General features: G+C 43.1%; 1 protein-coding gene across 2 annotated transcripts in view; it reads left to right on the top strand.

The window, feature by feature from the left end:
• MTHFS (methenyltetrahydrofolate synthetase) overlaps nucleotides 1-25,999 on the top strand; it is a 40,379-nt gene extending 14,380 nt beyond the window's left edge. The window contains exon 3 of one of the 2 annotated variants that reach the window (XM_072870056.1): nucleotides 25,670-25,999. In XM_072870056.1, coding sequence (XP_072726157.1) covers nucleotides 25,670-25,971 — 302 coding nt within the window. In that variant the 3' untranslated portion in view covers nucleotides 25,972-25,999. Of the gene's footprint in view, nucleotides 1-8,941; nucleotides 10,256-25,669 lie in introns of those variants that run through there. The other variant, XM_072870057.1, reaches the window with a different exon arrangement.
• The last annotated feature ends 1,035 nt before the right edge of the window (nucleotides 26,000-27,034 follow it).

Here is a 27,034-nt window from a genome sequence, read left to right as displayed (position 1 = left end):
TTTAAATAAGTGCTCAGATAAACACTATGGGAAGTGTAGCTGATAAGATCTTAAAGAGTTTCACATAAAAACACATAAAGATACACAAAGATCCTTGTATTTTAGGCTGCAGCAGTGTTTTGACAATCCCGACATAAACAGTTCAAGCACCAATGCCTTGTGAGTTTCTCTAAAGGAGCAGATTTGCCATCAGCATTTGCTGATGTAACAAGATGTGTTGATGTGCTGTAAAGTGGCTCTAATGCCGTTTGTCCTCTCTTTGGAATTGCTCCTTGGTACATCTTGTTTCAGAGTATTTGGATGGTTTAAAATCACAGGAGAACCAAGGTGGAAGCCTTTGAACTAAACATTTTTCATTGCCCATGTTTTCCCACTCAAACTGTTCTAACTCTGCTCACATCTCTGAATATCAGGAGCAGATTAATAATTTTTTGCAGACTGATAAAAAGCATTTCTAAGCATTTATTTCCTTTACTCTGAGTTTGCAAAACCAGACATTTTTGTAGGTGGCATTGAGTGATTTTGGTTTATTTATGGGGCTTACGCAGACTTGATGAATAATAGTGAAATAGAAAAGTACTTGTTCAAATTTTCTTTTAGGTAGACATTTGTCAAATTCTGAAAATGAGACACTAGACCTCAGCTGACTGTATGTTAAACCTCAGGGGAAATGAGTGTGGTCATTATAGTCTTGAACAGTCTTCCCACGTTCTGAAACCAGCTAGAATTTAACGCGAGTCTTAGCCTTATACAGTAGCTTCCCTGATGACACACGAAAGGATATTTATTTGTGGAGCAAGATAGGTTTCTTTGTGCAGGGCTGACGTACTACAGCTGATGCTGTGCGGTGCACTTTACCTTTCAAATGCATTGGCACTAAATTGATAAGATTTTGTTTTAAATGAATTCAAAATAGGAGGGTGTTTGCTGGATCGCAGCTTAGTAGCACAGGAGCTGATCAAACGGCTTTATTAGTGTGTTTTGCAGGTTTAATAATGGGAGAGTGGCTGCCAATCTGTTGTTTTAAACCTGTATGACTGATGGCTATCATGTAGCTTCTCAGGGAGAAGTATAAATATTTTATTATGCTGTAGTTCAGAAGGGCAAGTGTGAACTGTGGAGACCAATGTTTCATGCTGACACAAAGCACTGACATGGATGAGTAGACAGATAAACGCTGAGTTGCGAAGTGCTTGTTTGTAGATTCTGCTGATGGTTCTATTTTCTGCAAAATATTTTATTGAACTAATAACAGAAGCTGTCTCAGTCATACTAGTGGACCAATTACCTGGGGCATGTGTATTGCAGAGGAGATAGTCTGCTTGGCATCTATATGTATGTGAAAGGTAGATTGGTGGGATATGGGTGTGCATGGATGTGGGTGAAAAGATTTTTAGAAGACAAAAGGACACAAAACATTCCTGGTGCCTGCAATTCCCATACACAAATAGGAATGAAAATAAAGCAAATGATTGCCTCTTGTGTTAAAAGCATTTCTCCCTGGACGGGGTGAGCATTAGCCTTGAGGGCCTCAGTCTGTGCCCTGTAACAGGAGACTGGGGATAGAGCCCATGGGATTTGGATGTGATAGTTTGATTTTTGATTCCTGTGCCTGGCTGGTGCATGCTGGATATAAAGCTAGCATCTCTCTGGCTTTCCTTCTAAAGCAACAGATGTCTATGAATAGTTAGAAAACAGTGAGTCTTGCTGAAGTGCTGTGGTACTGCACAATTAAAGGTGTGCACACAGGGGAAACACCTGGAGGAAAAGTACTGACTGCGGTTTAAAATGAGCTGGTTTTTCAATCTAATATGAAACATGACTTTTAGTCCTGTTAGGTGGCTGTTTGGGATCATAAGGAGACTACAGAGTGAGCACTACAGAAAAGCACTAGAGGAGAGCTGTTTATGAACAACCAACAACAAATATTTATAAGAGAAAATAATTGATTTTTCTCAAACTCATGTCAGTAACTTGGGATATTTTCCTTGTAGTTCCCAAGGTCAGTGCAGAGGGGAGTCAGTAGGGCACTGCTGATTTACAGCTGATTTACAGCTGATTTACTGAAGATCTGATCCTTTGTATTGTAACTTAGGTTTCCAAGGAGATGAGGATTCATGCTGAGCTTCTGATATTGATTTTCAAAGGCTGTATCATGTGAGCAAATAGGAATTATTGGATAAGAGTTTTCTTTCTCTTTAAGGGATTGCATTTACATTTTAGCAGACTGGCTGGGGCAAAGTTAAGCAATGTAACTGTTTATGTCTGCGATCCCCTGTGTTACTGGAAGAAGTCAGCATCATTGGTTTTGGATGAATGACTTTTTTTCAAATGTTTATCAATTGCAGCAAAGGGTAATGTTTTTGTCTCCTTGCTCATTTGATTGGGCACCACTTACATACAGATTAACAGTATCTGGCTTCTCCAGGGTTTAGTTGGGATAAGGAGTTGGTTTCCTCTGGATGCAATCCCAGCCCTTCTAGGAATCACGCACCTCGGTAGGGTCTGGATTAGGCCTGTAGTGAACAGATCTGGCATTTCCCTTTTTGACCCTATACCAAGGCAAGTGTGTAATAGCAGAGATGCTGCGCTTGAAACCAAGGGCAGGTTTTTTCCAAAGGGCAGAAAACTTTTATCTAGAAGGAAATACCAAGCTGTTAGCAACCTCAGGAGTGCTGCAAGGGGCACCTGGGGCATTCTACAGAGAAGGTTTAGCACTAGTCGTAAATGGGAAGGGATTTGTTTTGATGCAGCATAATTGAAATATTTACTTCTGTGGAGTTGTTTGCCCTGAGGTCTGTGATTAACCCAGACCACAATGTTAGGCGCTGTGTAAATACAGAACAAGATGATGATCTGTGCCCTGTAGAGTATATGTTGAGAAGGTAACACCTACCCAAGAGGCCTAACTATGCTGATGCTGAAAATAATTAAAGTTACGCTAACAACTCTGTCATTAATTAGAACTTTCTGAGTTATTCCAACTCATTGGCTCATACCCTGCATGTCACCAAGACTGATACTTTCAGTGTTAGGATCAAGTGATTGAGTTAATTTTTTGCTCTGTGCCATGGTAGCAGATGCAGAGGCAGCAGGTGGTTACTGCACCTTTTTCATTCTGAAAAGTAAGGTTTTCCTGCCAAAGGGTTTGGTTTTTTTCTCCATCGTGGTCCTTGCTAGATCAGAAAAGGACCAAAGTAAGCTTTCATTCCTTGTAAATGAACAGCTTTCAAATATTTGTCAGCTCCACAGAGGTTGTGTGTAGACTGATCTGACATTGTTTATGGCGTGCATAACACCATAAACACTCCTTTCCTTTAAACAGAAAACTGTTCTTGTCCTGGTTCTTCTGGTCCTGCACTTTATATAATCATTTACATCTGAGCTAAGCAGGGGGAGACCCTAGTTACTACTGCAGAGCGAGCTGTGCATGGAAAAAACCCAATCGCTGAAAAACTCACTCTTGCCCAAGGTGCCAGGCTGGGAGGATTGAGCCATCCTTGTGGGGACATCGTAAATGATGCACGAACTTCCGTGCTTCAGGGAGAAGCTCAAACTGCACAGCTGCTGCTGTGAGGAGCAGCAGTGGTGGCATACAGAGCTGATTGCTGTCCACCTCTTGCAGGCTTGAGCTCAGAAGGCGTCTGTGCTGTGAGCATGATTTTTATGAGCACGTTGCCATTCTTTACAGGGACACAAGAGTTGCTGCAGCTCAGCCTCTGCCTCATCCTCTTGTAAGTGCTTTGGAGGTGAGGATCAAAAACCCCGGGCTCCCACTTTTATGGGTCCGCAAAGCAAGTGTCGAGGGATGAGAAGGTGGGATGACAGGGTATTTCGGTTTCATCTTCTGTTAGAACCGTGTAGCTGTGCAGGGGGAGATGAATGACCCCACATGGTGGGTGGCAGCGGACTGATGGAGCCTCTTCAAACCTGGGAGGAGAGGGGCCATGCTGGCTGCTCCTTCTGAGGGCAGGACAAGTCCCCAGCAGTCTTTACATGACCCGTATCTGTGCAGTTTGATGGACTCTTCTATAATTAACCATTGTCAAGAACACTTCTGAAAATGCCGGCTGGTATTTCAAATAGGAACATCAGATTAAGGAGAAGAGAGGTAATGAGGTGCAAGGAGAAAATCCTTCCCTGGGGAACGAATCAAACCTGATATCATCATGAAGGGTAATGAGAAATGCAGTACCGAACTGAGGAGATTCACCGCAGCTGCCTAGAGGAAGCGAAACCGTGTATTCCTATTTAAAACACCAGAGACGGGATGCTAATGTTTTGGTCTGCTGGTTAAGTCAGGGGACGCGCAGCTTGCACACCTGCCTTTTGCATGTAGTTTTGCCACACGTTTCCTGAGTCCTTGGGCAAGTCATTTCACTTCTCTGTGACATAAGGTATGTCTACATAGATGTGTGCAAGTCAGGGCAAATAGAGTGTGCCTGTACACCCATATGGCAGTTTCTGAAGCTATAACTGTATCTACACTGTTAAATAACACAGGGCTAAGTGGCACAGACTAGTCCTGTCCACACTACACAGAACTTGGCCTGTCTCTTCTTTTTTGGTCTCACATGATGCCTCCGTGGCCCTATGGCAATACTGGGGTTTTTTATCTTTTCCCCAGTTTGTAGTATCTTTAATAATATGAGGCTTTATGGCAGACCATCGCAGCAGTATTTTTGTAGCATCAGTCTGAGGATTTGTGTTCCATTTTCTGGCATGTGGCAGGAAAGCCTGTGTCTGTGTCTGGAGGAGCAGAACCAGTTTTGTTGGTGTAGGAGGACTGCCCAGGGTGGTAGGAGCCAGACCTGTACTCTTCTGTCTTTACTGCCCGTGGGAATCATGTCCCCTGGAGCAGGCATGGGTGTCACTTGGACTGGCAGTGCCAGGCAGTGTGCTGACAATTAAACAGTATTGACCACCCGTGATCCTGTAAATCAATTTGTTTTCTGGCCCTGCTGTATTTAGCAGTATAAATGAAACCTGTGTGGCCATGTCAGCATGGCTGTATGCCCACATTGATAGATAAGTCAGGGTATATTATTTCACGCACGGTGCTACACAGTTGAAGGAGCTGTGGCCACAAGAGCTCATGTCATACATACAGCAAGTATTAGGTGACTGTCATCATAATTGCCAACCTTACTGGGATACCCAGTAGCTTAATTAAAGTTTATAACAAGCATTGATATTCTCTACATAGAAGCCCTGGGCTGGAGTTGCTTGAGACAGCGTTTTCAGCCTTTAGCAATTTGCAGACCGCATGCAAGTATTCTGGGAGGAGCACAGATTACCTGTAGCAAAAGCCCTCTCGACTGTGGGTGTGCTTTTCTTGGTTTTCTTTCCTGGGCTCCTGGACACTCAGGGATCCAAGAGCAAACAGTTAATGACTACGGACACAGGGAGAACAGTGGACATCACAAGGAAAGGGATAGAATTAGGTAGAGATCATGAGACCTCTCTTGAACTGTTTTACAAGGCACTAAAAACTGATGTGGTGTTTGATGCCCAAGTACCTGCTCTGTCTTCTCAGGGACAAGGATGCCATTTCACACAGTGGTCTGTGGGAGCAAGGGGAGTAGGATGTGTGAACAGAGCAAGCCTGCAGGCATCCTGAGTGGCAACTAGTGGTCCTGCAGGGCTGGAAGGGCCTGGGAGCATGAGGGCCCTGTGCCAAGAGGGGTAAGATGTTCTTACCCTCACCTGCCATCCTGTTGATGTACTCTCATTGCTGATAGTAATCTTATGTGTCTGCAATCTTGGTCTCATCTGTGTGTCACCTCTTATCCTGTGACAGCTCTTCCCCCGCTCCGCCGCAGGCACCACAAGAGGTTTTGTTGCTCCCCAAGTTATGTAGTGGGGAAGCGTTTTCTCCATGCAGCTCTCTGCCATTCATTCTAGATCCCGGGGTAGGATTTGGGGCTAATGCTGCTTGAACTGCCCTCAGGCTCCTCGCAGGGTAGCTGTGTCATTTTTCTACCAAAAGCCTTGCTTGACATTTTATTTAAATCTTGTGTAGTGTGAGTTGCATGGATATCAGACAGTGTGTTGTGAGTCAGAGCAAAGGCATTCAGTATTGCACTGCTCCAGTGGAAGAAAAATATAAGGGTAACTGTTACAGTATTTACAGCATAATTTTTCATATTGAGATTTGCACAAGCTTGTTTGAGTTATTCGGCATAAAAAATCCATGATTATAGAGGAGCTGACTCATTAAAACAGTCTTTGTTTCTCCAGAGAACCCAGAAGAAAACACAGTGCTTTAACACATCTAAATTCACTCGAGTGTGCCTGGTGCTATGAGTTAAACTACACAGAAAATGTCTTTCTTCCCTGCACTGTTCCTGCCAATTCCCTCTTTCCTTAGTACTGCCCCGACTTGTCTTCTTCCTGTCTATAATACCAATGTAAGGAGAAATGACACCTTTTCACTCTGCAGATTTGCCCCGTGTGCATTCTTACCTGCCAGCAGTAGCAACTGCAAATGTTTCCTGCTTTTTGCCATGAGTCACACAGAGTGAAAACAGCTGAAGAAAAGTGTAAGGCAGAGTGTGTTTCTTTCTGTGCATTGTTAGTGTTTGGTACATACTGGTTTCTGGGTCACCTGAATACCTACGCAAAGCTGATGTGTCGCAAATTATGGAGAGGATAAGTAGTGAGCAAAGGAGTAACTTGGGGAGGATTTTGCCTGCAGAATCTATTACTGACCATGCTAAGGGGGAGAAGATCGGCTAGTTGCTAGGTCCTAGTCCACAGACCTGACAATTGGCAAATAAGTATTTTTACTTGCAAACTGAGGAGATGTGACATGGTACGTCCAACATGATGTACATGGTAATACCCTAAAAATGGCATCTCTTTTCAGCTGAGACCACACTTCTGCCCTTGTGCCCCTTTTCCTCTTTGTTTGCCATTTGCCATTTGTTTGTCCTGTGAGTCAAAAGTTGACTGCAGCGTGGTAAAACACTCAGACTCCTTTTTATTTCAACTAGTAATATTCTGTGGTCTGCCCTTTGGTTAATTCCCTCCTCTTACTCCCCTGACCTCTTTAAAAAAGCCATGCTTCTTAACTGTATGATGCCGGATTTGCAAGATTGATCTTCTCTAAGCATTTCACACTGCATTGCCTTGCATATTTTATATCTATGTTCTAGTTAAGTCATAGGTCATGATGGATGAGCGTTCACGTCAGTGACTCTTCTCTGAACAATGAACGGTGGAAGGAAATCTCCAGGAGCCTGGGAAGTGTGTGCAAATGAGTTGGTCTTACATGAACTTTTAACAAGCTCTTCCAGGCTGAGTTCGGAGTTGATGCATGATCTCAGATGGGATTCCCTGGAAACTGAAGAACTCTGCTTAGCTCTGGCTCTTCCAGTACATGCTCCCACACATCTCCTTGAATGTTGGGCACCATTCCTCAGCTAGATGTAGTGAGAGCAGCTCAATCCAAAATGGCAGGAGAGAGTAGGTTTAGACATAGCAAAGTAGAAAAATACCTGACACGTCCTAGCCCTGGTGAAGGAGCAGGAGCTAGTTACAGAAAAGCTGCTCAAGGCTAAGTACCGTTCCCGTAAGAAGGAAGAAGCAGTGGACTGAGACACAGTATTTGCTTTCTTTCCAGACTCGTGTCAGCTGTGTTTTAGTCTGCGCTGGCTTTCCACTACCTTTCCCGCCCTTCTCTCCTTAAGTGTCTGTCTGCTACCACAGCAAGTAATGAAAGGCTTTCTTTGCATTGTGAAACTAGTAAGTGGGATGTTCCTGGGTTCAGTGGTCAGTTCCAGGCCAGCCAAGCTCATTTGTTTAGAGGATGTCCTTGCAAGACTTCTCACACTAAACGAACAAGCCTTCCATAAGCAATGGGAATCTGCACACTGGCTGCCTCCATGCCTGGTGGTCGCTCAGCGTGGCAGCTGGTTTCTTTTGCCTCGCTGGCAGTGATGTGAATCAACTCCTGGAACAAGTGGGCAGCCGAGTGTAAACTGTAGCTGGCTACCTGGCATGATGCCCATCCACATCCATTCACAGAGTATGAACAAAGCAAGGAAAAAGGGCTGAGCTGATCTTGCCTTTTTATTAGGAGCTGGTCAGTGGGGTCTTTTGTCAGGGTTTCACCAGCCGCTCGAGTCTGTTTTGTCCAGATGATTGGCAGCATATGCAGCTTGTTTTTAACTGATTTTGAGTTCCAATCAAGTGCAATCTCAGAAGAGTCTTGGGGACCCCATACGTCCCTCCAGAAGGAGGGATATTCAGGGCAGGCAAAGCAGAATGCCTGTGTGTGCTGGTGGAGCAACAGTGAAAATTGCTGGAGGCTCAGGAAGAAAGTCCTTTGGGAGAAGAGGAACCTTACATCACGAAGAGACAAGCCTTCAAATCTTGATCTTGATATAAGAGGGCAAATGCCCACTTTCAGAATACATTGTATTCAAGGCTCTTGGGTTTGGGGAGGTTGAGTGAAGGTTCATGACATCTTACAGTTGTGTCAAAAAGATGCTCTCCCTCTCTCTCTCTCATGTGTCTTCTTTTTATTTTTTTTCCTTTTCTATTTTTGTGTCTGATGTTGAGGTTCATTTGATTTTCTCATTCCTCCTGCATTTAATTTCCCTGAGTTCAGTCTCTGCCTGGATTTGGAGTCATAATCATTAGTATTTGGAAGTGTGGGGTTAAAATGATAAAATAAATTTGTTATAATGTAGGGTTTTTTCCTTCTAGCTTTTCAAGGTCTAATTAGTTTGTGGCTGATCTAGTATGCAATTGATAAGATGAAAATGTAAATTTACAGGTTTAGTATTCAAAGTATTTTTCATCTGATCAAAGAGAGGGAAGCATTTTGCAAAACACAAAGCTTGCGTTTTTCCAAATGTCTGAAGTTATGTGGATGTAGTCAAGCCATCAGAAAATCCACAGTGCATCCACTAATGTTTATTTCATTTTTCTACAGGAGGTCTTGACCTTATCTTCATGCCAGGCCTTGGGTTTGACAAAAAAGGCAACAGATTGGGAAGAGGGAAAGGATATTATGATACCTATCTTGAAAGATGCATGAAACATCCCAGTGGAAAGCCTTACTTGATTGCCTTGGCTTTTAGGGAACAGATTTGTGAATCAGTGCCTGTGGGAGAAAATGATGTCCAAGTAGATGAAATCCTTTATGAAGACTGCTGAAAGTATCTTGGTACCAACCCACCTTCAGAGTGACCAACCAAAAACGTCAGATCCATCAATCATGACTTTTTAATAGGCATATATGACTTTGGGAGCAATAAAATACACTATTTGTGTTTGAACAAAAAAAACCCCAGTGTAAATGTGGTAATAGTAGTAAGGATTGCATTGACTTGCTTCTAATTAGCAAACATCCGGTGTGAATTCTTATTCTAGAATCAATAGAAACAAGAATGTGTGACTGTTAATTACAGTAAGGACCATTTCTTCTCATCGTACTTTTGAGGAACAAGCTACTTGATACTTAACAGTTTATTATTCCAGTTTAAAACTGAACTATCTACTAATGACAGTTCTTGATCCATTCTGGAATTAGGTACTTGTTATGGTAAAAGTTCTCAGTACTTAAATATTATGTGCATCCATGAGCAAACAAGAAACTGCCAGATAAGTCCTATAGTAACCTAGGCAAAAAATGGTGATTGGAAAAAAGCCTTAATTGATTTTAGCGTATACAATTAATTTTGACTGTTTACTTAACTCCTTGAAGTTGTCTTAAAATAAAGGCAGTATCTGTTAATAAAAAAAGGTTCATGTCCCTAGCTTTGGTATATGGTTCCTTCCTTTATCTGAATACAAGATTGTAATGTAGCCTAAAATGCGGTCTGTGAGTTCTCCATCTGGAGAAAAACAGCTCTTTTTTTGTAAAATAATACTCAAAATTACTTTAAGTTCTATAATTTTGTACATGGGCCATTCATAATGTCCCAAAATATTGTGTGAAGTATGAGTACTATGTTAAAGGATAAAGAGATGCTAAGAATTGGAGAGAGCAGGTTTTATGGATTGAGTAAGTTTTTGGGTGAAAGGTTGGTTGTTCTCCAGACCATCCTGGAAATCAGGAAGAAGCTAGTGAGTTTTCCTCTGAAAAAACTCACTATCCAGACATAGTGCGTTTTCCTCTGCACGCTGTCCCCATAGTAATAGGACACAATATTTCCAATCAGGATCAATCAGTCAAAATTTTGTGTTCCTTCTTCAGTGCAAGTTCACTTTTTTTATACATGTTTAACTCCTCCCTCAATCAATAAATCAGTGCATTTATTTTCACCAAACTTCTCTGTGTCATCATTTAAAAATCCATTAATTCTCAAGGACCAGCTGTGGAGCAGAATGACCTTAAGAATTCCTCAGCGATAACTGTTTTTGTGAACAAAACCATGCCTAAAGTATGTATAAACCTTTTCATCTCAGAATGCCTGTATTTAGTTTTATTTCCATTTTGCTAATACAGTAACTAATTACACCCTCTTGCTCTGGGGTGAACATAAGCTTAGCAACTCAGGTCTCTCTGGCCTGTGCTCCCTGGTGCTTCTCCATCCTGTGTTAACAAAGGTCCATTTGGCTGGGGTGAAGATACCTTCAGTATTGGCCTGCTGGGCTTCCCACCAGTGTGTACAGAAAGCTGCAACCTGAACAAGACAGCTGGTAGCAGTTTGTAATATGGACTATTTAGTAAAATGATGGTGATCAGACTTGGCCTTCCATCAGTTCTTTATCAAACTATTTCACTCCACCAAATGAAGGATGCAGAGTAAGATGTGTTCATGTATCACACAGGGTTGTGCAAGCAGAAGTTGAGGTGACAGTATTGGTACTGGTGCATGCGGCGGAGCATCCTCCAGCTCCTCTCAGCTCTGCAGTGCTGCCAGCTGTACTGCCTTACAGGAGGGAGACAGACTCCTATGATTCAAGACCTTTAGGGAATAAATGTGATGAGAAAATTGGACCTTTTTTTCCACAATGTCTGTCCTGGCAGTATTTTAATCCCTTCTTCATTTCTGAACTGCTGTTGGCATATGGAGAGCAACAAAAAAAAAAAGATGGGACAGGCTTTGGGTGGGGCAGACCTATGGCACAGACCTGGGGCAGCCTCGTCTGCAAGGCTGCTTGAGTTCGCCTATCACATTAGGCTCAGCACTATGCCATATGGCACGGCCTGCCATGGACATCAACAAAGCTACACTGAAGCCAGCATTCTTCACAGCGGAAGCCTGGATCCCAAATCTGATAGGTGCTTTAAATGCATATAGTAAGTCCAGCTACATTCAACAAGCTACCTGCTTCCACCCCACCAAAACCAGAGGGTGCTTTTTAGTGGTGTCCTGCCTCAAGGTTTAACCATGGTGCTTTACCTGGGATCCCGAGACATGTTTACATGGTTTTGGTTAGTGTGACACTATGCCTGACTGCATGAGTGTTGCTCCAGTTCTACTTTGGGCACAAAATTAAGACGCCATGTCAGCATAACAGAACATAATCAGAGGCCAGTGACCTCTTGCTGCTGCGTTCAAGCTGAGGGGAAGCCATGATGTTTCGTTTTAAAGCTGAATACTATTTTTTTGAGCTGTATTTTATTAGAATGCCTTTTGCCACATAAATTAAATGGCTATCATGAAAGCAAACCTTTTATGCAAAACCTCTGTGCCTTGTGGGTTTGCTTTTCTGAGACATTCTTTGCATTAAGAGGGGTTGATTATTATTATTATTATTATTATTATTATTATCCCAGTTAAATACGAGTTTATTCACAAAACTTTATGGCCCTTTTGGATTAGCTTTTGATCTTGCTGTCTGAGCTTTCATTTATTCACTAGAATAAGGGTTAGCTTGACTCATATATATTTCACTACAGGTGATACCAGGTGAACAACTGAGTACAAAAAGGCCAGCATATGATGAAGAGACTTCAGAGCCAGCACTAACAACTGTACAGAAACAAAGTGCTTAGAGAGAGCCAAGGACTTGGTCATACGTTTTGTTGTGTGGGACTTCAAAATGGGGCAAAAAGTAAAAAGCAAGTGTTTGGATGCAAAATACAGGCCCCCATCCAGCACAGCCACAGATACGTGCCAAGCTTTGTCCTCGTGGGCTCTCTGGAGTTGCTGGAACTAATTGGTACAGGAAAAGCAAGCGAGCTTTGAAGGCTTTCGGGGCTTGAGGCAATGAGTGTCCCCAAACTTCGTATCTCATAGATCACATTTCAATACACTGTGGAGCCGTTCTCTCACGCTTTCACTCTAAACCACCCTTTTGGCTACAGCTGCAGCAGGAAAGGATGAGGAAACTATTTAATGTACTGTATCATTGCGAACAAGAGGAGCTGGTGCTTTGTTTCTTGCCAGCCTCTCCTGGGTCAGGAGGAGATCATCACAGGCTTATCGGCCAGGCTGGGAGAGCTGCAGGACCCTGGCTGATGCAGATAGCTCTTAACATTTGGCTGGTGGGGATAGTAAAACAATATTTATGTATATTGTCTTGAGAATCACAGAGCTAAATAAATGTGACAGCTTTCATTTGACATCCCCAACCTTGCTGCTGTCGCTCAGGGTTTTTCTTTTTGCCACATAACATGAAATCACTGTCAGTTCGATAGTATATAGCAGTGTTTCTGAAGCACAAAGGTTAGGGGGTTGGTAGGTGCGTCAGAATTATTTACGTTTGCTATGCATAAAATGGCACTTGGGGAGCAAGGCAGGCTGCCAAGAAGGAGAGGAATCGGGGCTGTCTGGTTGCTCTCTTGTATCTCTCCATGCTGGATTGTCAGGGTAGGATTTATAAAAATTGCTTCAAAACAGTATCATCTTTCCTCAAATGGACGTGCCCCCGTCTGTTGCAGTGAATGCCATTATTGCTATTCTCATGACAAAGCGTCTATCAATCTCTACTTTGTTTATAAACAAATCTGCCTACCCTGCATAAGAAATGGATAGGCTAAGGAAAAATACCATTACCAAAGGAATAAGTTAATTATATTTCAGGATCTCAGCGGGGAATGCTATCTCGGAGTATTCAGTAAGATCTGACCAGTGGAGTTATAATTAAAAAATGTCCCCAGGGAAGAACTTGTAAATTATTTACTGTAAGGGGCTTTTCCAGGCTCTTTTAGTTTAATTACACACTGGAAGAGAAAGGCCTCAGAAATTAACTAAGAGGTTAGTTGAAATGGCTTTGTTAAAATCATGTTCACAGCTAAGCAAGTGGAAAACTGTGAGCAAGGTTCAAATATAGGACAAATCTTTGGAAGCTGGCATTACTCATGGTTTAAAAATCATATGGAAAGCACCAAAATGTCCATGCATAGAAAATGCAATCACTGGTTTTGTCCACTGGCCTCGGAAGACTTTTTATGTAGTCTGGATCTGACAATGCCTCATGTCCTCATGACCATTTGCTTTGTGGGGGGAGGAACTGACTTTTGTGGGCTTTTTGATAGGGTTTACATAGATGAAGACTGGTTTACATATATGAACAGCTGCTCGGAGGCCATCAGCTTGAGGAACTTCTTGAGGAAGTCAGTGAGGCCCTGGATGAAGTCATAGCAGAGAGAGATGAAAGATTAGAGGCAGAATAAGAGGATGCTGGGACGGTATGAGTTTTCCGTCGCTCTCACACCACCTATGTCATTTTAGCTCAAAACAACCTGGTTAACCCTCAGTGGAAGGTGGGCTGAACGTGGCCCTTTGTGCCAAGAGGCAGGCACCCATGCTATTAGCAGTTGTGTCCTTTTGAAATGCAGGGGTGAAACCTGACTTGCCTTCCCACCTGAAACACAGCTTAAGCATTTGCTACCGAAGTTGGTCCCTGGCGTTGGCCTTCCCTGGAAGACAGTTGGCGTGATCTCTGGTCGGATGTGGAGAATGGACGTCAGGAGGCCAGCACTCTCCCCTCATCTCACCCACTGACTCATTACTTGGCAGAGATGGAGGCATTATCTAGTATCTGTTTGCTAAGGAATAAGGCAGCCAGTAATACTATATCTGCTTGCCTGTTGATGCCAAATTTTATGTATGTAATGGCCTTTCAGCTGCTGTTGTCCTTGCATTTATTTCTGTCTGAAAAAACCCACATCTGCTGTGGCACCCTTACCAAAGAGACAAGTGGCTGAGCAGAGCAGACAGCCAGGCACGGCTGCTGATGCATACGTGCTTGTTAGCCCATATACATGCATCTAGCATTTCTCTTTTCCTCGAGTCTCCTTTTTCTTTCAAATTTGCTGCACTTACATGTCTTGCTTAGATGGAAACTGCCCCAGAGTTAACAGTCTCTCTACCCCCTGCATGTGTACTGTCTTCAACACATGCCGTTTGATTATAGCCTGAGGGTACCGTTATCATGTCCTAAACAGTAAGTTCTCCACCTTCAGGCAAACTAGCAGAAAATCCGCAGATGAAAGCTACTTTAGTCATTCATCAGGCAGATGAGATCTCTGCTTTTATTTTGTTATAGTGTAAATCTGCTGCTTAGTTTTCTAGTCTCTGAAAACTACTGAATCATAAAAACGCTTGTAGCAAATGCCAGCTTGTCTGTCACCAGAATAATACATTAAATGGCTTATCAGCTCCAAGAGAAGACTACAATACTTTTGAGATGATTTGGATATATAGTTAGGGAACAAAATACGTTGACAGCTTTAGAATTGTCTTGATCAGTAGATTTTATTTCGTATTTTACTATAGCGTATCCAGTAGTACTTGGGGAGGAAAGAGACGATGTCCCTAACTTTCTGCAAATGTAGCTTATTGATGGGGAAAACCACAAAAGAAGAGTGGAGGAGAACATAAATGTAAAATGAAGGACTGTTCTTGAAAGGCCAGAACTATAAGGTTTGAATAGTCTCAGCAGAAGTACTGCTATTTAATTATTAGGAGTGCTGAGTCCATATTAACCTTTATGGAAAAGTACTATAGACTATAATAAAGCTGAATACTTTTCTATAGCCTTTTGTTATCACCTTGTCAAATTTAATAAAAAATTACTAATAAAAAAATTCTATTAGAATGGCTAAAAAAAGTTACTGGAAAGGATCATTTACTATTAAATAGTTTAGATTCAAAGAGTGATTGTTATTAGACCATATTAAAACGTGTATGACTTTTTCATTCTGGATACAGCTGGAAAATGTAATTACAGATAAACTATGAAGGGCCTTGGCTATCGTTGCCTTGCCCATGAGCGAGCTTCCCTGGCTGGTTTTCTATCGCTGCCGTCCTGCATGCCCGGGGTAAGTCGGAGTGGAGCTAGAGACCGCCTGACACTGACCCAGGTGGGACAAGGCAGGCTTGAGATGGTCTCATGTATCTGCTTTGGCTGGAGTAAGATAACACAGGGCATAACAAGGGTAGGTAGGCAGGTAGCACCCCTGACCACGCTGGCTGGGGGAATCGGTCCAGGAGTCTCATCTGAGAGAGCAAATTACCTTCAAGTTATGCTAGCTGATTGCACACCCCTGCTTCGGGTGCACTGATGGTGAAGAACAAGGCTGCCAGCCCTTACCAGCTGCGAGGGCTTTGCTTCACAGGGCTGGCCCCAGAGGGCAGCTCACTCCCTCCAGCCCTCTGGAGAGCAGTGGGGATCGCTTCTCTGGGATGCCCCTGAGGCTTGTGCAGCTCCGTGTCCAAGGTGGCACGTCAGGCAGGGATGCCAAGAGAGGAGGAAACTGCTCCATTTTATCTCTTTAAGGTCTGTTGTAGGATCAGGCTGTGCAGAGGCTCTGACAGCTGCAGAGGCCAGACTTTGCTCTTCAGTCTTAGAGGTTTTGCATAATTTCTGGTGTGGGTAAGGTCCATGGTCCCCTGGAAACATCACTATTGGAGCCCACCAGCCCTTTAATACAGTTTGGGGCAAGAGTAAAAAATATATCAAGAGAAAGCAGGTAAATTTAACAGGAAGCAGGAGCTGAAGTGGGAATGTGGGGAAGTTTAGATACAATCAAATCACGCTGGAAAAAGGGAAAAAGAGCTTACCCTCCATGAGCTGAATTGCAGTGACTTGGTGGGAGATGAAAGGGCTTAGCTCAGACTTTAACAGTTTTGCAGCCACCCTTCTGGGGACAACTTGCAAGAGTCAGTGGCCAGATGCAAAATACTCTTTTACAACCATGGTAAACACTATCATGGCTAAAGGCTGTCATGCTTTCATGATTCTATCAAGCATCATCACACTATCATGCAAAGGCTCAAAAAGCAACTTCCACTTTACAAGGGCTAAACAAGCAACTTCGCGGCTTGTTCGCTGGGAGAGACTCGCTTACCTGAGACTTTGGCTGCCTAAACTGGTAGGACTTTAATAGACTTCCTCTGCTGTAATGCTACCGGACGTGCTGCTCTCTCCCGAACATGAAACGCTCATGTATGAACACTGTTATTATAATAAATTAAGAGTAGTGGGAAAGGCCCTGGAAGTTAGCCATAAATCTGGTGGTAAGCGCCAGCGAGCAGCAGGGGCTCGGCTGTACATCATTAATAAAGACGTTGAAGACATGCAGGCAGCATGTTGCTGTGGATATTGTTACTCAGGTCTCCACCACAGCAGAGCTGAGATTTGACACACACCGGACAATCAGTCAAAAACTCTCTGCTGTTGTAAAAATGATGCAGGTTACCGTTGGTAAAAGCTGTTGTTGGCAGTGAGGTTATTGTTTTGCTTTTATTTAAAGAAAGAAAAAGAGTCCAACTCCATTTTTCAACATAATACAAACTCCTGAGGAAATTCCCCAGCTTGTTGAACAGTGCTGTGAACGCTTTGTTTTACATAATTTGCACCAAAATTAAAGTGAGGTTTAAAGTTCTTTAGGGCACTGGTCTTGGCTTTGTAAGCACTGTCTCCAGCACAACAGGTCTCTGGCTGGGATTAGTACCAGCCCAATGCAAATTATTAAAGAGGGAGAATAAAGAGGCAAAAGGAGGGTATTTTAGTGCAAGAAGCTTAAATCTGGTTTTGAGTAAGGGCTGTGGAGCAGCAGCAGAACCAGTCAGGCTATTTTCTCACCACTTGAATAGTTCAAAACACAGCCTGGATATATAATTTTATGGCTTTGCCTCTGTTTTCCATGATGGGTACCCAAATTTTTGGAATAACAGTATCCTCCTTCAGCATTTGTAGGGTACTCTATGGTGCGTGGACAGAAGCCGTGAGGGCTATGGTGGGTGTCTTGATCAGCATGGCACCCAGAAATGAAATGTTTTTCTGTCGGGCCAGCAGGGAGAGGATTGCAGCTGTCTGGGCATCGCGGCAGGGGAACAAGGAGCTGCAAGGGTGAATGGCTGGGGAGGAGAGAGGAGACCAGCTCTGCATCAGGGGCTGTCACAGACTCATCTCCTGTCAGTCGGGAGACTTTATATACAGACCCATGGGGAACACAAGTATTTGTGGATTTTTTGAGGAAAACAGAATGTAAATTAGATTTTAAAGCAAGCGTTTGGCTAAAATTAGAAGCCATGGGCCTGATACGCTGTAGGCTGTCACAGAAGTGGCTAATTGCAAGCGAGTTTCCACCCCACTTGATTATTGTTGTGACACACAGATCATTAACGTGATGGTTTAAACATGAAACAAATTGTTTAAATATTAAACTGTCAAGTCCTTCCTCTGATCTCTAAATCACTACCTAAAGTAGGGGGGATGTGTGTGTAAAAAATGAGGTTTGGGCTCTGCCACTGTCTGATGCCGCTTTGCTCCCTGTCAGCATGGCGACTGCTGGCAGGAGGCTGCAAAATGGCATTTTCAATCATCTGCTTTGTTTGCAGATGTATTTAATAACTGGTCACACACGCTCTCTTCTGCAAGCTGTCATGCAGGCATGGAGGCTGCTGCCTCCCCTGTGCCTCCCTCTCCCCCAGGTCTCTGGCATGATTGGCCCTGCCTAGAGATTTGGGGCATTTGGAGCAAGGGCAATGGGGACCTTCTGCTGCAGATCCAAGTGGGAACCATTCAGCGGTGAACACTGACAGTGTCCGACTGCCGTACCAGCACAGCAGGACGGCCAGTGAGAAGCTCCTTGTGTTACAGCAGGTTGTGCAGGAGCTGGTTGTCCTGGAAAAAGAATCTTTGGAGCAGCTACAGACAACTTCTGTGCTTCCAGGTAAAATGTCTCCTTTCCTCCTGGATCTGCAAGATCCATGGGTTTGGGAAGATGCCCCAACTGCCAGTTCATGCACTTTCAAACTTCTGCCTTCAGGCAGAGGAGGAAGAGGAGGAGGCCACACCAGACAGCCCTCCCCCTGGTGCAGGAGGAGTGTTGGAAGGGTGAGCAAGCTCTATGCTATTTCCCATTTTCTTAGTCTGTAGCCCGTGGAACGACACAAACATCCCCTTGGTGCTCAAAATACAGTAATGCACTTCCCAGGGAGGAAGAATTTGGTTGTATCTGAGCAGCCCGGTTCTTTGCAAGGTCTCCGCAATGCTGTTGCTCCATGAGATTACTTTTGTTCAGTGTCACCTTAAATATGGGACAAGAGAGGTGTAAGCACACTAAACTCCCATCATTTACAGTTCTGCCCTGTTGAATTTTATTTCTCAAATAGCTGTTGTGCCATGCAGAAGGTGGTGTGCATAAAGGACCTAGTATAGAAACTGTTTTGCAAGAGAGCAATGCTGTTGGGAGAAAAATACACGCATATTAATTACATTCAACCAAGGGATTATTAAAGGCAATGAGCCCAGGGCACTTATTTAGGAAACTATTTGTTCAAGGAGGAGACTCTAACAGCTTTGGCCTCATGGTTTCCTTCCTGTGTAGTACATAAGAGCACAGGAAGCCAGCTCTTGAATTCATGGGTCATAACCCTATCTGCTGAAGAGCTTGAGTAGGATCGATTTAAAATAAGTCCTAGCACTGTTCTGCCTTTCCCCAAGAGCACAGCAAAATTAATCCACCACTAAAGTTTCTCTCTGTCTGGAGCTAGAAAATACAAATAGAAAGTGAAATTTGTGCTGATAATTACTTTGACAGCCATCACATGTGCATGTTGTAAAGGATCAGCACAGACACAGCTTCCAATATGACGATAGCCCGTGGTAACAGCTATGATTAAGAGGAAGATAATTAGAATGCATTACACATTCAGTCCCCATAGTTCACTGTCCTTTAAGCAAATTTGGGTTTGGGAAGAGAGCCTTATTTTTAATATACATGAATAGTGTTGCCTGCAGACTTCCATTGATTTACACCATAGCCGTTTGTACCAAAGCATTTTCTTCGGTAGCTCACCAAATACAGCAGCTTTCTTTAACACAGCAACAAAACTCAGAAAAAGATTTGTCCTAGTTCTCCTTACAGACAAGACAAGTACAAAAATACCAAGCAATACTCAGCAGGAACAGTGATTTTAAAGGTTACCTAAGGAATTTTGTCCAATGCTACTTTTTTAGAATTGCCTCAAACACTACCTGCTGTCAGTGTAATATGTAGAAATAATGGAGTGAGGGTAAGTAGATCTGTTTCTTACACACACATCCCAAAACCAGGCTCGGAATGAGTTAGAAGCTTTTGAATAGTACTTTGATTTCTAAGTCACGTAAGTATTTGCAATTTTACCCAGTATTGAGTTGCACATGCAAACAGACTAGTTTCAAGCAGCACGAACATATTCAAATTCTTTTGTGCTGGAGGTATTAATCCACATATGGGTATTCAATTACTATCAGAACAAACTGTGCAACTGCACTAGAATCAGATAAAAATATGCAAAGCAGGTAGCTTGAGGCTCATTTATACTAAAATTCCTCTAGCTGTTTGAAGATACTTTGTAATGTCAGTATACTCCCACCTGAGTATATTCTTTACTGTGAGCATTGTAAAGTGGCCTTCTTGGATGCAAAAGTTGGATCTGAATATATTCACCTCAAGGATGCAGGGGGTTTTTTTCTCTTAAGTAAAAAATGACTAAAGAGGAAAAGTAACCTAATTATTTTCTTTCTTTCAAGAAATTATGGAATTTATAGAGTGAGAATTTGTAAAAAATAAATTAAAACCTGGATTATCCCTTTCTTATTTTCTCCTGCTCATCTTTTATCATTTCTTGTCCTTGTCATCGTTCCCCCCTCTTCCCCTCTACGTTATCATCCTTGCTATCCTTATCAGCATTATTACTTTTGTTGGCATCCAATTCAAAAGCCTGTCATCCCATCAGAGGTTTATATTTTCAGATGTAAGGTGGAGGTTTTGGATAGAATCCCACCTTTTGGGGACCCATGGAGATGCATGGAAAAAAAAGCAGATGAGAACAATAAGTCTATAAATCTCCATGTCTATAAATCTTAAAATGAATTACTGGTGACAGTGACTCTTTAATGGAAAGAGTGACAGTCCATGTAGACAAAAGGCAGTGTAATTCATGGAGGCTATTAAATTTGAGAGGCCTTTTCATTCTCATTTGTCTTTCAATGTTATGTGTCAATTTCTGGGAGATTATTCTCTGGGGAGAGATGTGCCCTACTCATCAGGGCCTGAAAAGCGCCTGTGTTTATTTGTCTGGCATTTGCCATGGTGGGTAAGATATTTGCTCCTCCTGCACCAGGGAAGAAAACCCACAGCACTGGTAGAGGCTGGAGAAGAGGGCACCCAACTGGCTGCCCTGCTCGTAACGTGAAAGCTTGCCGGTTGCTAAAAACACCCACTGGTGTTTTAGGGTGTTTAGGGTTAAAAGTGTCCAGAAAGCCATCACAGAGCTTGGCCAACCCATGGCCAAGTTCTCCACATCTGTTGATCAGCTGGGATGTTGCTGTGCCCAGACAACCCCTTCACAGCATGGCATGACTATCTCAGGACAGGGGTCACCTTCAGTGCATGGGATGTGATGGTGGACCTGTTTTCTGGGAGCTCCTCTGCCACAGCTTTGCAATGGGACTGAGGTCTTGGCTGAGTGGTCAAGCCACTACAGAAATATACACCCAGCAAAAGCAGTTTGTGGTTTATAAATACTAATGCATCAGAATAAGAGTGCAGAACAGTGAGCAGGCACCGGGGGAATTTACATCTAAAAGCACTCGATTTGCCAAGGTCGTGTTCCTTCATTTTGATCACAGATTACAAAGTTACTGTGCAACATGTTCCCATGGGAAACTAAAGGCCAGCTGAGTTTCATCAAGAAATGAGTTGCTTCTTTGACTCCGAAGAGGCCGGGAACAGGATGGTTTCACTCCATGGAGCAGGAGGATTTACTGTAACACAGTCATTTCATGCAGGTGATTGACTGTTACTGCTACCTGCGACAGCCTGAAATCTGTTGCCTTTGCATCCTTGCTGTTGTACAATTGTTCATTCAGGAACTGAGACACCCTCAGCGCATCCAATTCCTCCCTGTGCAAGTGGATGCGATCCCCATCAAAATCAATTGACTGAAGTCAGACCCTGCATCTTCAGTTGCTAAGGAAAGAAAAATCAGTGTTGCTCATGAGAAGACCGCTGTTGCAGAAAGTCACTTAGCACTAGCAGCTGCTTTATGGCAGCAGAGCCTGGCAGAGGAGATTCAGAGGCGCGAGCAGAGGCTGGAGCAGGATCAGATATTACATAGGAGTCCTGGGGACATGGATGGGAGGAAACCTTGAGTAGAGGGTTGCTCCTTGAGCATGTGTGGAAAATTCCCATTCATTTCTGAAGGAAAGTGCGTGTGTGTAATTTATTTGTTTACTTACTTATACAGCTGAAAAGATCAAGGACATTGCCGTCGGTCTACAGAGATCTGGATCCATACCCTCTCACTGCAGCCAGGGAGCTGACAGGAGCTCCAATGCTCTAAATTACTTATTAGCCAATTACTATTACTTGTTAGCTTATTACTGTTAGCTCATTAGCCCCTGGCTGGCCATTGCAGCAGCCCCGTCTTGCCCATGCCCCGCAGAGATGAAGACCTGCTCACTCCCAGGTCTGTGTTTAGCCCAGGTCAGTAGTGGCAACCTAAAATTGCTGCCCTTTCCTATGGGAAGCGGGTGGGTTGGTCTCACCCTGAATACTGGTGCGTAGTACCTTTGTCACAACGCCCCGCTAGCATTTTGGCAGCCTTGCTGTTGTTTTGGGGATGAGTCACAGGAGACTGCGCTATCTGGTCGGGTCTAGGAGAGGCTCAGTTTCGGTGCTGAATCACTGGCAAGGCAGTGTGGGCAGCCTGGAGCTGCGTTTGTATTGTGCCTCCTGCTTTATAAAGGACTTTTGCTTATTTTTGCCCATCTAAAAGGTCATGCATCCCTATGCATTCCTTTATTGGTGTTCCTCCAGCACATCTAGCCAAGGACAGGTTTGCTGGTTCATGGTCCTTGCTGTGTAACATGAGGGTTTCGTCACGGTGCATAACCCTCGTCCACATTGTGGCTGCCTCCAGCCTGGCTCTGACACCAAGACAGATTCCACTTTTTCCAAATAAAACCAATATTGTTATTGTTATGTATTATTTATACTGTGGAAAAATATTGAGAGGAAGAAGTGGGAAAAATTAGCTCATTCTTTTTAGAATCTGTGAGAAGCTGAAAGACAAAGAATATAGAATTAAAAAAAAAAACCTTCAGCTAATTTTGGAGCGTGTTTCATCTTCACAAGAGCCAGTCATTTTGTAGCTAATTCTTTGTAAACTTTTATTCCTTTTGTTGCAAGTTTGGTGTAATTTTACATTACACCAAGTTCAATGGAAGAAAAAAAGGGAGCCATGGTTTGAATTATTCCCCATCCCCCCATCCCACAAGAAGAACTCGGGTTTGAAGATCACTTTTTAATATGCAAGGATCCAGCCAAGGACGCCCTTGCTAATCTTTCAAAATGCAGCATTGTGCTCCTTCAAAGTATTAAAAGCTGCTTGGATTTTGACTGAACGTGTAACCCTGTATTAAACTGCTAATGGCTAACGAGACAGAACTTGGTTATGAAGACTAAAATATAGAAAATATAAATCAGCAGCCTGGAATGAACACTCATCCTCTTTTACTTTCATTAAATCCATTTTAAACTAACTTTACCATTTATCTTTCATGAAATTTTCATTACTTTCCCATCCATTGAGGACAAGATGGAACAGTCAGTTTTATTGTTCATTTGTCTAATCTTCTCTTCACTGTGGGTTATTCAGGCACTTGAGTGTGATATTTCACTGCCAGCCCAAGCTACTGGTTCCGTCTGTGCTGTCCCTTCTCTTCCTCCTGTACTCTGCCTTTCTTGCAGCTGGAACGACAAAATAGGCAACTTAAAAAAAAAAAAAATCCCTTGCAGTGTTGTTCTAAGCTGGAGCAAATCATGGAAATGATAAAAATGGCTTTTGTCAGCCCTATTTCCCTCTAGACATTTGCATCATTAGTCCATATAGATTTTTCCTAGCATGAAGTGATCTACTAGTTCTCCTGTCCAAAGATGTAAAGCTACTGCTCTGGATGTCCCTTAGGTTACCGCTCGTGCATAGTTCGTAAGAAAGCTGAAGCTGTGTACGCCCGGTGGTGTTTCACTGGCTAAATCCTTCTTGCCTCCTTTGGGCAAAAGGTTGCATGAGTTACGTGGGGATTATCTTGTGCGAATAAAGTAGCAAGGTCTGATTCGGTAATGTCGATGAGATTTCTGACGTTGGCTAAACTATAAATCTTTAATTTTGTTAATGCATACCTATGAAACCCCTCGCAATGAGGGCTCCTGTTATCTAGAAAACATTTGAAGGACAATAACAGGGTTTATATAAGTAAATTGTACAATTGTGGGGACTGCACTGTAGCTCTGCTGGAAATAATGGTAATTCTGCAGTTATTCATGTCAACGGAGTGATGTTATTCCCCGATCGCTCTGCAATTAACTTGTGCCACTGCCGTAGCCCAGGAATGGAGTAGGTAGGATACAGCGTTAAAGAAAACTATGCATTTTTGAAGGGGTTCCCTTACGGCCACCAGCCCCCAAATAGTCATTCTGTGTAAGCAAGAGCTGGCTAAGCATTAGCAGTGAGGATCCATGGCTATTTTTTTGAAACAAAGCTCGGCGTTCGGCTGAGCGTTATTGATGGGGTCGCGTGTGCGGGAGTCTTACACCGAAGGGAAGAGTAATGGCATAAAGAGAAAGAATGGCAAATTGGCTGGGTGAGAAATTACCCGCATTCAGCCCCGCTGCGTGGAGCGCTTATGGCTGGGTAACCCCTTCGTGCTCAGGGCTGGCTGGAAGGGTAAGGCACAGCACGCAGCCCTTCTGTAAAAATAATGGAAAAGCCATTTTTAGTGAAAATATGAACACTGATATTAGTTAAAAAGGCCAACTCAAGGGGCATAGGCTGTTCCCTATGAGGCAGGGTTGGATTGAGGGTGAAGGTCTGTTATTTGCATCCTTGAGGGGTTTTATTAGTTTTATTGAGGAACAGGCGGCTGTGATTGAAGCGCTAAGAGGCAAACCCCACAGCCGTTGGAAAGGTACACAGGTCTCGGGAGCCACTCTTCAACCTGAGTGCTGGGAGAAAATTTACAGGTGATCAATCCCTTTATACGGAGTGCGTTTGGTTAAAACAAAGCATGGCAAGAAGGCTAGATTTGCTGCAGACGTTATTACCAGCAATAATTCCCTCACCTCCACTCCTGTCGGCTCCCTCCGCAATAACCAGCTGCCAGAGCAGAGCGGAGGAGAAGATGCTGAGCGGTGACATGTGGCAGGGACAGCATGTCAAGTCGGGGGCCTGGGGGACGGAAACCGGGACAGGCAGCTCGTGGCAGGAGTCTCGGTGGCTTCTTAAAGCCATTTCTGGACGCTGGAGTAGACAGAAATAGGGTCACATGGCTGCAAGGAAAACAGATGATGCTGTTTCTAGGAAAACAGATGTGCATTCCCGATGAGTGCTGTTGTTTCTGTTTCAACAGCTGGATTGCGTCCTTGTTCCTATCACTCGCTATGGCTGCACTGAGCTATTGCACATTTAATATGAGGCTTTTAATTCTTTTTATGGAAAGTCTTACCCAGTAATACATCTGCATGTGTTGGTATTGGGCTGGTTTCCGTACAGAGGTGCAGTGCTAGATGCTGATGAAGAAACCTGAGATGAAAGGCTCGGTCCCCTCAGGGACACCACACATGTCAATGGGGTGCAGGCTCTCCAGTCCAGTGGACAAGGAATAAATCACTGTATTTTCAAGCTTGGCAGCTTGTTTCTTCTAATTCCTTGAGATACAGTAATTAAATATCATCACATTAGAACCAATATGTCCCAAGTAGGGAACAAACTCATACTCATAATTATGTAGCCATCACATTAAACAAATGAGCTGCTTATTAAAAATAGATGCAAAAGATTCAATTAGATGTAATGCTGTATTAAGGATCTGATGACATGCTGGCTTTATTTCCATTGGTTCTAGGCAATAATGAAACAGCTTTTCACAGTGACCCAAGAGGAATATGTTTCTTTTTTAAATACTCATTTCTTTCTTAATCTTAAAACTACTATTAAGCATGTTTTCCTTTAAGTGAAGAGGGGGAAAAAAAAAAAAGAAAAAGGAGCTTTATTGTTTTCTAGCATTCCAGCTGGGTTTAGAGGCATAAAAGAATGAGAGAGCCCAATCTTTATTCTGTATGCTACCTCTAATATAATTCAGAACAATGTAATAGGGAATCAAATCTCTGTAAGGGTGATTATTGAACGTACAGAAAAGGATGATAATTGAATGTACAGAATTTCTTCTAACTGTTATCTGCCTCTCCTATATGTGCACATCATAGCACCAGAAGAGCTGTGTGATGGTTGCTTCGATCCAATTCTCCTGATGAAACCGTTGCCTTTGGTTCATCCTCCCCACCCAGCTGGGCACTGGCTGCACCTTCGACTTAAACTTATCAATAGATCTTTCTCTCACAAACTGCTTTTATTTAAACCCTTGTCTGTGGCCCTGCCCCTTGTGTTTTGGAAGCACGTTACATTTTGCCAAGCGATCAGGATTACGCTTGTTCCATCGCTGCTCTCCTTTCTCCGGAAAGGCTGCCCCGGGGACAGAGCTGTAAATTGCATCCCAGCTCCATCTTAATCCATCACCTGGACCAAGCAGCAGAGCCCTAGCAAAGACTGAAACAAAATCAACTTTGCTTTTTCCCTGAATCTCTCACCTAGCTCGCAATACAGACCCTGTCAACTTTTAATTATGTGTGGGCAGATTATGCAGTTGTGAATGAACCATGTTACACCAAAAATAAAACACTTTTATTCTCGTCATTGACCTTTTTCTACATCATCACTCCAGTTTTCACTAAGATTAATATAGAAAATAAAGCATTTATTTTCACAATCTGATTTACACTGGTTTTGTTTGACTGTGCTTTACTTTATTTGGGTTAGCTCAGCTCCCTCCCTGAGTCTGGGTAATCACAAGTTGACTGACTATAGTGAGGAAAGACATATTAAAATTTATAGTTATAAAATAGCCTGATGCAGCGTCTGCTGTAGATGGCAAAATAGATCGGATTGATTGGGCATTTGTCTCTGAAACAGAGGGTGGTTTTGATGTATGTGCATAATTTGTAAGTGAATTTGCTTCTCCCTAGTACTGCTGCAGTTGATGCTGCATAATTAAGAATTTCATCACCGATCTGAAAAGTGCCCTTCGTTTTAGAGTGTGGTTTGATTTCACAGAGAAATCACCTTCTGGGCACAATGTGTTTGGAAACCCCAAGAATCCCAGTTGCTCTGGGATATTTGCTATGATGGAAATTTAAAGGCTCTGTGTTTATGAGTGAGATCATAATAACAACTGATTTCTTGACTCCACCTTGTAAATCAATATATTCTAGCAAAGGGCACAAGCCTGAAAAATTGTCCACATAGTATGTTAATCTACAACAGATATGAAAAAGGGAGTATTTAGGTAGCTTTTCAGTTCAACTTCAGCTCTTGCTACTGTATCCAGTCTATAGATAGCTGTGAAATCTCTCTTGCTTTTCAAGGTGTACTGTAACGTGGGAAATAACTTGGCAATGCCGCTAGCACAGAACAGGAGATGGTGGTGGTGAGGTGGGATCGCTTTGCCAGCCTGGTGCCTGCTGTGTTTTTATGTTCTCGGGAAGATGCAGACTCCTTCAGAAGTGTAGCAGATG

The sequence above is a fragment of the Ciconia boyciana genome, chromosome 8 (genome assembly GCF_034638445.1).
Source record: "Ciconia boyciana chromosome 8, ASM3463844v1, whole genome shotgun sequence".
Taxonomy (NCBI): domain Eukaryota; kingdom Metazoa; phylum Chordata; class Aves; order Ciconiiformes; family Ciconiidae; genus Ciconia; species Ciconia boyciana.
Note: the sequence above shows the minus strand (reverse complement) of the source record. Positions and strands in the feature narration are given on the sequence as shown.